This window comes from Alosa sapidissima, chromosome 3, assembly GCF_018492685.1.
Source record: "Alosa sapidissima isolate fAloSap1 chromosome 3, fAloSap1.pri, whole genome shotgun sequence".
Lineage (NCBI taxonomy): Eukaryota > Metazoa > Chordata > Actinopteri > Clupeiformes > Clupeidae > Alosa > Alosa sapidissima.
The window spans coordinates 20,362,735-20,373,297 of record NC_055959.1 but is presented as its reverse complement, the minus strand read 5'-3'; the positions used below and the strand labels follow the sequence as shown (position 1 = coordinate 20,373,297).

Genomic DNA, 10,563 nt, shown 5'->3' with positions numbered 1-10,563 from the left:
GACACTGGGCGAGAGAGGGAGAGAGATGGAGGGGGAGCGAGAGAGAGAGAGAGGGAGAGAGAGAGGGAGGGGGTGGGGATGACAGCGAGGGGCAGAGAGAGGGGGAGGACAGAGAATGATGGAAAGAGAGAAGGGGAGAGGAGAGTGGGAGGGAGATACAGACACAAAGAGGGAGAGAGAGAAAGCATGAGATCGATGTAGTGAATTTCTAGTTGCAAAATTAGCAGGTTCATATGTATTTCTTTTGAGACTGCATGACATACAGTATCATTATGTCTGAGACACTGTGCCAATGTCTTCAACAAAGTCAAACCTTCTGCACTGTCAAGCCATAATAAATCTTACTAATATGTACTAATAACACTTGTCAACATAGATAAAGATTTTCTATTGAGACAGAAATTATCCACAGAAATAATGCAAAAGAAAAATCACGGAAAAGTTACAGATGTGCTCAAAAAACTGTTTATAGAAAAAGGAGGGAGGACAATGTGAGGGAACTGTGAAATGGAATAAAAATGGATATGAGGGATAGAAGAAGAGAGAAAACAGACAGATGATGACATCCAGTAGTGAGTGAGAGAGGGAGTCAGCGGTAAAGGAAGCCATGGGCGTAATCACTGCCAACAGTACTCAGAGATGCTGTCACTCTTTATTCTATTTCAGTGTATATTTCTGTCTCATTTGTAATCTCCCACAAGTGCATCCACCATTGTTTCATGTTTATCTTCAGACGGCTTTCAGTGCATCCATGGTTGTTTCACTCAGCACCCATCTATTCACTACCACCACCCTTGGGTCTCAGTCCGGTTCTTTTTTTTTTTTTAGTACATTTTGTTGGCCTTTTATGCCTTTAATCATATAGGATAGTGGAGAATGACAGGAAGTGAGTGGGAGAGAGAATCCATAAAGGGATCCATAAAGGACCACGGAGCGGGAATCGTACCCGGGTCGACGGTGTATGTTGCAGGTGCCCCAGCCAGTTACGCCACGGCCGGGGCCCAGTCTGGTTCTTTTAACAGCAGGATCTGTGAACGTGATCCGTGAGACTGGACTGGGGATTAGACAGGTGATATTTTTGAGATATGGGCTTCCTAGAGGTTTTTTTTTTTTTTAGTAAAAGTTGGGAACAGGACTTTTTAAGCTGAATTTTGAGTTTATGACCATCTAATTAGCATAAACAAAATGGTTGCCAAAATGGTGATTTTGGGCACTTTCATTGGGCGGATGTCATTATACCATATAAATTAATTCATATTGTTCACAGAAATCTCCCTTGGCCAATAGATCAAGGATACAGGCTGTGAAAAAAAGAAAAAAAATCTAGTATTATGCCTATGTTAATTACCTGAAAAAAATGTAATTGTTAAAATGTTATAACTGAGCAGGCACACAGTATTTGACGAATGAGACTTTTTTGAGGGTCAAGAAAGATGTGTAGTGATGAAATGTAAAGTTTAAAATTGTGGCCTACTGGTTAGGTCTTCGGGCTTGAAACCAAAGGGTTGCCGGTTTGATCCCCGACCAGTAGGAAATATGTGGGTGGTGGAAAGGTTGAGCACTAGTCTCCCATGCCCACTTCCACGGCTGAAGTGCCCTTGAGCAAGGCACCTAGCCCCTCACTGCTCCCCGGGCATCACTGTAGCAAGACAGCTAACTGCTCCAGGTTAATGTGTGCTTTAATGTGTGACCTGTGTGTTCACTCATTCACGGATGGGATACATGCAGAGACAAATTCCTTGTATACCCAAGTATACTTGGCCATAAAACCTGATTTACATTACATTTTACATAATTGAAGCGAATTAGGTTGGTAATGTATGTAGTCTCGGATTAAGTTACACAGGCCTTTACCCATTTCGGTAACACTTTACGGTAAGTGTACATTAAGTAATTCATGATTGATGTATTACTTCATTCATTAATATCTTATTAATCATCAGGAATTTACTGAGTCCATAGTTTGTCATTTGTGACCTCATACATGAACACATTACTAAAGTATTAGGTACGATGGGCACATCATTATGAATTATGATGTATTAACCATGATCATGACTTTATTTTTCTGCCAAAAATGTGGTCATCACTCCTCAAATTCTCATAACTTTGGAGTTCTCTAAACACATGTCATTATTAACTACTTTAGTTGAGGGGCCACAGACATGATGAATGCATGAGCAACTATCCTAAAATTCATGTAATTATGATGATCATGCTTAAGAAAGATTTTGTTTGCAGTATAGAGTGCTTCAAGAGAATTTGCCAGAACAGGAGCACAGAGGATGCCATCTTTACGGCAATTCACTCTGCCCTGTCCCTCCTTGACAATAGCAACACTTATGTGAGAATGCTGTTCATTGACTTCAGTTCAGCATTCAACACCATTATCCCCTCCAAACTGATCACCAAACTCAGTGAACTGGACATCAATACCTCCCTCTGAAACTAGATTCTGGACTTCCTAACCAACAGACCGCAGTCTGTTAGATTACATAACCTCACCCTGAACACCGGCGTGTGCCCTCCTTTACTCCCTCTTCACCTACAACTGCACACCTGTACATGGCTCTAACACCATTGTCAAGTTTGCAGACAACACTACGGTGATTGCTCTCATCAGCAACAATAATGAGACAGCCTGCAGGGAGGTCCAGCACCTAACATCGCGGAGCACCGACAACAACCTGGCTCTCAACACCAAGAGGACCAAAGACCTCATTGTGGACTTCAGGAAGTCAAAAGCTAGCACACAAAGCCCCATCCTCATCAACAGGACTGAGGTGGAGCATGTCACCAGTTCATGTTTCTCGGTGTCCACATCTTTGTGGACCTCTCTTGGACCCTCAACACCTCTACCTTGATCAAGAAGGCTCACCAGCATCTCTTCTTCCTGAAGAGACTAAAGAACACAACCTCTCTCCGCAGATCCTGGTGAACTTCTAAACCTCTACCGCTGCACCATTGAGAGCATCCTCACCAACTGTGTCACAGTATGGTGGCAACTGCTCTGCCTCCGACTGGAAAGCACGGCAGAGGATGGTGAAAACTGCTCAACGCATCACTGGTTCCTCACACCCCTCCATCAACGCCCCCCCCCCCCCCCCCATAGCGATATTCTACTATTCTACTGATATTTATACTGCTCATGCTGCATATACACTTATATATTTTTAGTACTCTGCACAATGACAATGAAGTTGAATCTAAGATAATCTAATCAAATGAAACATGTGACTGCTGGCCATCTTTCCCATTTGGAATCAAGGATATGATGCTAGCTTGTTAGTTAACGGTTGTTCGTGATTAGTTCAAAGGAACTCCAATGATTTTAAACTCCAAACATGTGTCTCCCCACCACGAAGAAGATGTTTACCAATGAAGTCAGGCCACACTCTTTGCCAAAGAGGACCGTAAACATAGTCAAGAGTATAATAAGGTGATAATAAGGTTAATTAGCATAATAATATTTTTTTTTTTGCATTTTTATATTTTTCATTGCCTTTACTTTTTATTTATTGCCCACGGGAGATTTCTGAGATGCACAGATGTGAACAATATTAATTTATTTACATGGTATAATGATGGCAGTCCGAAGTAAATCGCCATTTTGGCAGCCATTTTGTTTATGCTAATTAGATGGTCAAAAACTCAAAATTCTGCTTGGGAACAGGGCTAGTTGGATTCAGCACATGTTAATTATGATAAAAAAAAGTCCTGTTCCCAACTTTTACTAAGAAATGCCTCTAGACCCATATACAGTACAAGGACTTTTTCTTGAAATGGCACTTGTCTAGATGGAGGATTCACCACACACAGATTATAGTCAAAACGCAATAAACACGTGGAGATGATGTCAGGTTCAGGGTCTCGCTGGCGGGCCTCAGCTGGTTGTGCATGGCTGTGTGAGCTGTGGTGCGGTGTGGCTCCGGCAGATAAACCCCAGGACAGCGAAGGAGAGAAGACAGCAGAGCAGAGCAGAGGAGAGTCGAGCTGACTTGTTCAGCAGGGAAAATACATTAATAATGTGGGGAAACAAAAACACATGCTTTTGGCCAAATTTAAAAATCCACTGATTTCTGTTTGTAGCCCAGAGCAAGAGATGTTGATAAGATCCAGCCTGCTGTTCTGTGGTTTAAACAGTATATGAATGTATTACAGAAATATTCATTGCTTTTGCATCTGTACAGGGATAATATGCAACAGAAAAATGTGTGTGTGTGTGTGTGTGTGTGTGTGTGTATGTATGTGTGTGTTTGGAATATGAAGAACGAAAGGCCCCTTTGTCTACCGACAAGGCCAAAACAGTCAATAGTGGCTGCCTGCATGGGCCGGTGGATTCAAGCATAGCATTGCAGAGGTAAAGCCATCCCCAGCACACACCCACCCACCCACAAGCACACATACAAACACACACAGACACACACACACACACACACACACACACACACACACACACACAGACACACAGATATGACACACTGCACCTTCAACACAAACAGCCACCATCTACCTACACGTGTTATGGAGATGACAGCTTTGAAACAATGAGAATCCCCCAGTCAGCAGGGCATTGAGACTCTTTCACACAACACATACAGGATCCCCTAGCCAACATCAGACAGAGTTACCTCTATTGTCAGACTGAACTGAGAAACACAAACAGGGCTAATAAAGGTAAGAGAAGGAGAGCAGACGCTTTTTATTTTCAAGCTTTTCAAGAAATGTTCATTATTCATTACCTTCATGGATTCTTTACTTTTCCTAAAATCTTTCCCAATATTTGATTTGGTATACACATGCAATTTCACAAAGCATCTGAGTATGTGCATGTATGTAGAGTTATTTTTAGAAGAAACTAATTAAAAGGTTATTGTTATTCTGCATTGCTTCTGAAATGGGAGGGGGGGGGGGGGGGGGGGGGGGGGTTAATAATGAATGCGCACTCTGGAAAGTGAAAGTAGGCCTACTGTGCACTGTGTCTACTCCCTCACGTCTCATGGCCACTTTTCTGTAATGCTTCTGTGTTTGCAAAATTCCTGACAGTTCCTGATCCCTAAACTTTTGTTTTCATTTCCTGTTGGTTAGCAGTTGATGTAGAAGCGCAATGACTAATGAATAAATTCAGCGGTGACAAATCCTGCTGAGTGAGGGAGATAGAGAGAGAAGTATCCACAAAGTGGTTCTGTGCACGTGTCTCTGCATGGGGCTACGTTCAATTCAAGTCAAAGATTAGTCCGTCTGGTCAGTAGTCCCGCATTCACACCGCTCCATTACTAGATTAACGTTATTAGACAGACAGCACTGTAAAATTTGTGCAGGAATTTCTCGCATTATGATGGCTAGAGTTGTGGGACTGGAATAAATGATGCGCAATACTCGCAAACCTCGCTTAATTTAGGCCCTTACAGTAAGCCCACAGCTATTAACTGATGGTAAGATTAGATGCCAGTCACTCTCTGCCTTCATATATAAATATGTACTGGGTGAACACACGTGTCTGTGGGTTTGCTCATTACCGTGATGGCAGGCTAAAGTCTGGGGCAGAGCAGGAAGTGCATCCACCAGCTTCCCCAGGAATGTGAAGATGGGTAAGAAGCCTCTCACACTCGCCTGCTGACTAAGCTGGAGGGAAAAAGAGATATCGACACACATCATTCGTTATCATTCTTAAGGCCTGTCCACCAAGAACTATAACTATGAAGACTGTAATTATAATGATATTAACATCCAAACTGACCAATGATAAGAAAGTCTGATTCTTATTGGCTGTAGGGTTTCTTTTGTTCCCCAACAACATATTTCTTCATGTTGTTGTTGTTACAGTATATGGTGTTGACATTGTCATTCTAATTAACTATGATACTTATTATTAGGGTAGGAATTTCACGGCGGCCACGACGACCATGGCCGTCGTAGCCCCTTGCGTTGGCCGTGATACCCCTTTGAAAGTCAGAGGTTTACAGGCCACGGTGGCCTTGGTGCCCCCTTCTTTTAATATTCTGCTTTGCGTCCTACTAATAGCTATTTTTATTTAGCCTGTGGCCTGTCAAAATACAAAATAATCTTAGCATTCACAGCGCAAATTAATTTAGTCTTTTACGCAGAGAAAGTGACAGCGCAAGAAAGAAAGTGCGTCCAAATTCACCCATTCTTCTCAGTTGAACTACTCGTGAAGTAGCCTAGCCTACTCATCATCACACAGACATCACAAGTGTCACAAGTAAATTTCGACATGCATGGATGTCTCCAAATTTGGGCTTTAAGTTTTACAATATGTTTAAATTGTTCCACATGATTTCATAACGGGCCAAATACCAACTAAATGTTACAAATATCGCCTAGATATTGGTAAATCAGAGAGTTTGTGAAAGTAGCCTTAATGATCACAAAATGCTAAGCATGCATCTAGGCTATTTGAGTTTCTTAAAGCTGAGCTGTGCTTAAATTGTTCAATACATGATTTCATAGCAGGCCAAATATAACATAAATGTTATATATAGCCTAGATATCTGTAATTATTAGATGATCAGATGATTTACAGTTCTATGTAATATGTCATGTTTCATGTTTTTGTAATGTTTCATACAGTGATGCAGGTCTACTGCAGTGAATAGGCTATATACAACTTTGATCATTTTTATATGCTACTACTGTACAGTTAACTTTGGCCTTAGTGCCCTGACATGTGGCCTTTGTGCCCCCCACCAAATATGCCCAACTGAAGGCCAAGTGGCCTTGCCCCCAGAATGGTGAAATTCCAAGCCTGCTTATGAGAACACAATAGCTTCTACAGGTATTCTTTAATAAATCTTTCTTTCATGGAGTGATGGGAAGAACTGATTTGAATGTTCTACATGACACACAAGCCAAGGATATGTAAGATTAATTTCTGCAAATGTAAGATTTCTGCAATGTAAGATTAATTTCTGCAAATTATAACGTATCCAACAGCTGTATCACACCCAACTGAATGTCTACTATTTAGTTTTACTTTATTTTATTTTTTTTAATACAGGAACTTAAAATTAGATTAAAAAAAACAGTTCACTCAGTTAAAATCAGATGTTTCTACATTGGCACCTACTTAGGTTTTAAAACTAAACTGTGTTAAACTAGTGTGTGCACTGTGCAGTTACATAAGATCAGGCCCACATTTGTGTCCAAACATTGGGATATTGCAATATTGTGTTGTGTCCAAACATTGGGATATTGCAAACATTGATATCCAACCTTGGTAGCCCTTCTTCACACCTTGATGTGAGTGACATATTAATACTTAGGCGCCTATGGGCAATTTGTTTACCAAACAAAGGGTAGACGGACCAAGAACACTCACCTCTAGAGTCAGGAAACAGGGAATGATATGTAAAGAATATGGACTAAAATGACGATGCTTGTTCTCGTGACAACATTTTTGATCACCATGTTACCAGACTTTTACATGATGAAATGCTATTTTAAAAATAATTTTGGTAGTCATACCCATGGGTCTTGTAGATGCAAAGATTCTGCAATCTATATTTTGGACTGACAGTTCTTATGTGAACTGACACAAACATATATACAGTATCATTATATTTGGACCTGCACAGAAATCCCGGAACCCAAAAATATAATGAAACTTGTCATTCAACTGTGTAAGAAATAACTTTCTGTTACAGTGGAAAGGTCTCAGTCATACCTGTGTGTGGATGTCATTCAGTACGTCCTGTACAAATTGCTCGCTCTGCAGCTCCAAAAGCAGATGAACTAGAACTATGGCACACACACACACACACACACACACAAACAGACACACAAACATTAGCACAAATAAAGCACACACACACAATAACCCTAAATGTACTTTATACTCACCATTGTAACCAAATGCACCCACATGCAAGCACTTACCCTCAGCATTAGCACTTACCCTCAGCATTAGCTGCCACGTTCAATTTCCTATGCTTTCTAAATGAAATGGACCATTTGACACATTTAGACAATTCTATCAAGTTTCATAAGATATGTTGCACTGTGCACTGCACTGTGAAGTACTCCTGCAACTTGTACTGCTTCTCCCAATTTACAAACCTCCTGGTACAACCCAGCACTCTGTCAAGCAATAGTCAGTAAATCACCATGCGGAGAACAATTTAGCACCTTGTGCATGTAGTGTCATCATAAAAAAAAATATATAGGCCACACAGTTCCCTACCCACATTCAAAGAGCCAGAGCCTCGTTGAAGTAAATTAGTAAAAGGAAAACCAAAATAATGGTGGTATGCCTTACCTTGTATACCCTGTTCCAAAGTGGCTGAGTCTTCAGAAGAGCGAAGCATCGCTGGAGAGGATGTTGATATAATACATTAACACAAAAGGGCTCTCTTGCATAAATGCTGATTGTGCATGATCATGTTTGTAGAGGTATGCTGGAGGTATTCACATAGTTTAGCCTAATACTATTGAACTAGAATAGAGGTAAATAAGTATTTGATTGACACGACTGAAATGTCTGCACTTTAAGGTGTGGATTTAATAGTTTTGTTGGTTTTTATATTTACAATAGCTAAGAAAAGCAACAGTATATTACGGCTGGAACAATTTGTTAATTAATCGGTTTGTGTATTTTTTTCAGGAAAATACCTAAAATTTCTTTGTTTGTTTGCAGTTTCTTATAGTTGAATATTTTGAGTTTTAGGTCTATCTACTTACTCCTCAGTAATGCCAGTAAACAAAATAGTGTTGGAGTGTGGACAAAACAAGGCAGAATCTGTCACGATCTTCAGATCCTGACCATGTTTCCCCTTGTTTTATGTAGTGATGTATTTTTTGTGTGTCTTGCCATGTCATACTTTTCCTTGGTTTACTTCCTGTGACCTGTACCTTGTGTTCCTTTGTTTGTACCCTTGTCATGTGCTTTTGTTCCTTGCCTCCACCCCTCACTTGTACGTACCCTGACTAGCCCATTTCACAAGATGGGGCCGCTGTGTAAATCCACTTCCTGTGGAACAGCACTGTCCCATAGACAGCAAAAGAAAAGTCCACAGGAAAGACAAAAGCAGGAAGACGTTTTACCCTGCCAATTAAGGCATCATTAACATCAACGAGGCCGGACACCTGGACACTGTGAAATAGCCTTATTGTTGCCATGTCCCTTTCTACCTGTGCCTTGTTAATTCTGCTAATTGAGTCCCACACACCTGCTACCACTTACCCTTGTTAGTCAGAGTATTTAAACCCTGTCTTCTGTTCTTTGCTGGTTTGTTTTCGTTGGAGTCCTAGCTCAGTCTCAATGTAAGTGTCTTGCATTTCCTTGTGATCAAGATCAAGTCACGTCTCGGTCTAAGGTCAAGTCTGTGTTTAAGTTCAAGCTTGTTTTTTTGAGTAAGAGCCAAGTCTGTTTTTGAAGTGATTTTTCACTGAAGGTGTTTTTGTTCCCGTTTCCTGTGCGCTGGATCCTGCCAGTATATTTGCATTAAAGCTCTACCTTGGTTCTATTCTTCTGTCTGTCTGCATTTGGGTCCAATTTGCATACCTGGCCTGCTGGCCGAATCAGAATCTTAGGCTTTTGGAAACTCATCTATTTTTTCAACATTTCCTGACATTTTGTTCATCAAACGACTAATAGATTAATCATAAAATAATCGTTAGTCGCAGCATAATTATATATATATATATATATCTTCTCCAAAATGATATCTATTGCTATTATATCTATTATCTATATTAGAATATCACTAATCTTACCCAGTAAAGAGGCAATGAAGTGTAGACAGACTCTGGTATCCTGGGAGAGCAACTCTTTGATGGCTCCAGGGGATCGCTTTAGAACTCCACCAACTCCAGCCAATGCCACTGACTTTCGTACACACTGCAAGGACATAACTTCTAAGTAATACAATAGCTTGGTTACAGTTACTCCTACTAGAGTTTACACTTACCGAAACATCTTTGCTCTCCATCATCTCAATGACACAGGCAACACACAGCACCACATCATCAGCACTGGGTCCGGTAATTGCGGACCAGCGTGGGTCGTGCCTGAAGTGAACCTTCTGGTAAATGACATCCATGTTGGACATTTTCTCGGCTCTGTAATCCTGTTTGTAACATCATTCAAGGTTTCACATATTACTGGTAATTTAAGACGTCTCCACTGACATGTTTGAGATCAACTGAAAAGTTAATGTTTTTTTTTAGCCTTAACTTTAACCCTAAATAAATTGACGTACAACCCTAACCTAAAGTCTCTGATGCTAGCTGCTACACGAAAACAGGCTTGACTGATGTTACCTGATGTTAGCTAGCAGTTAGCTTAGTTATAGATTTAAACTATATAACTATTCTTATATAAACCAAACGTACCTTATACCGCAGCTATGTAAACGTTTTCCATATAGTGTGCATCCAATTAATGGAAATAAAAGTTGTTAATATGACTATAATAAGGCACTGACATGCCCTGTGTGATGTTAATGTTCATGTCAAGATAGCAATGTAGCAATAGAATCTTCAGTCAGGTCAACTCCCGCCAGGATTTTGCTTACGCATTTCTGGTGGGAGGGCTTGTTTACAAGT

At 40.6% G+C, this 10,563-nt stretch overlaps 1 protein-coding gene across 1 annotated transcript in view; it reads right to left on the bottom strand.

The window, feature by feature from the left end:
* LOC121704932 (meiosis inhibitor protein 1-like) overlaps window positions 1-10,559 on the bottom strand; it is a 44,890-nt gene extending 34,331 nt beyond the window's left edge. The window contains exons 1-7 of the mRNA XM_042085499.1: window positions 10,351-10,559; window positions 9,927-10,085; window positions 9,733-9,856; window positions 8,276-8,326; window positions 7,685-7,758; window positions 5,520-5,625; window positions 1-4 (exon numbers count right to left, since the gene is read on the bottom strand). The exon at window positions 1-4 is cut by the window's left edge and continues 200 nt beyond it. Coding sequence (XP_041941433.1) covers window positions 1-4; window positions 5,520-5,625; window positions 7,685-7,758; window positions 8,276-8,326; window positions 9,733-9,856; window positions 9,927-10,067 — 500 coding nt within the window. The 5' untranslated portion in view covers window positions 10,068-10,085; window positions 10,351-10,559. The remainder of the gene's footprint in view (window positions 5-5,519; window positions 5,626-7,684; window positions 7,759-8,275; window positions 8,327-9,732; window positions 9,857-9,926; window positions 10,086-10,350) is intronic.
* Between the last annotated feature and the right edge of the window lie 4 nt (window positions 10,560-10,563).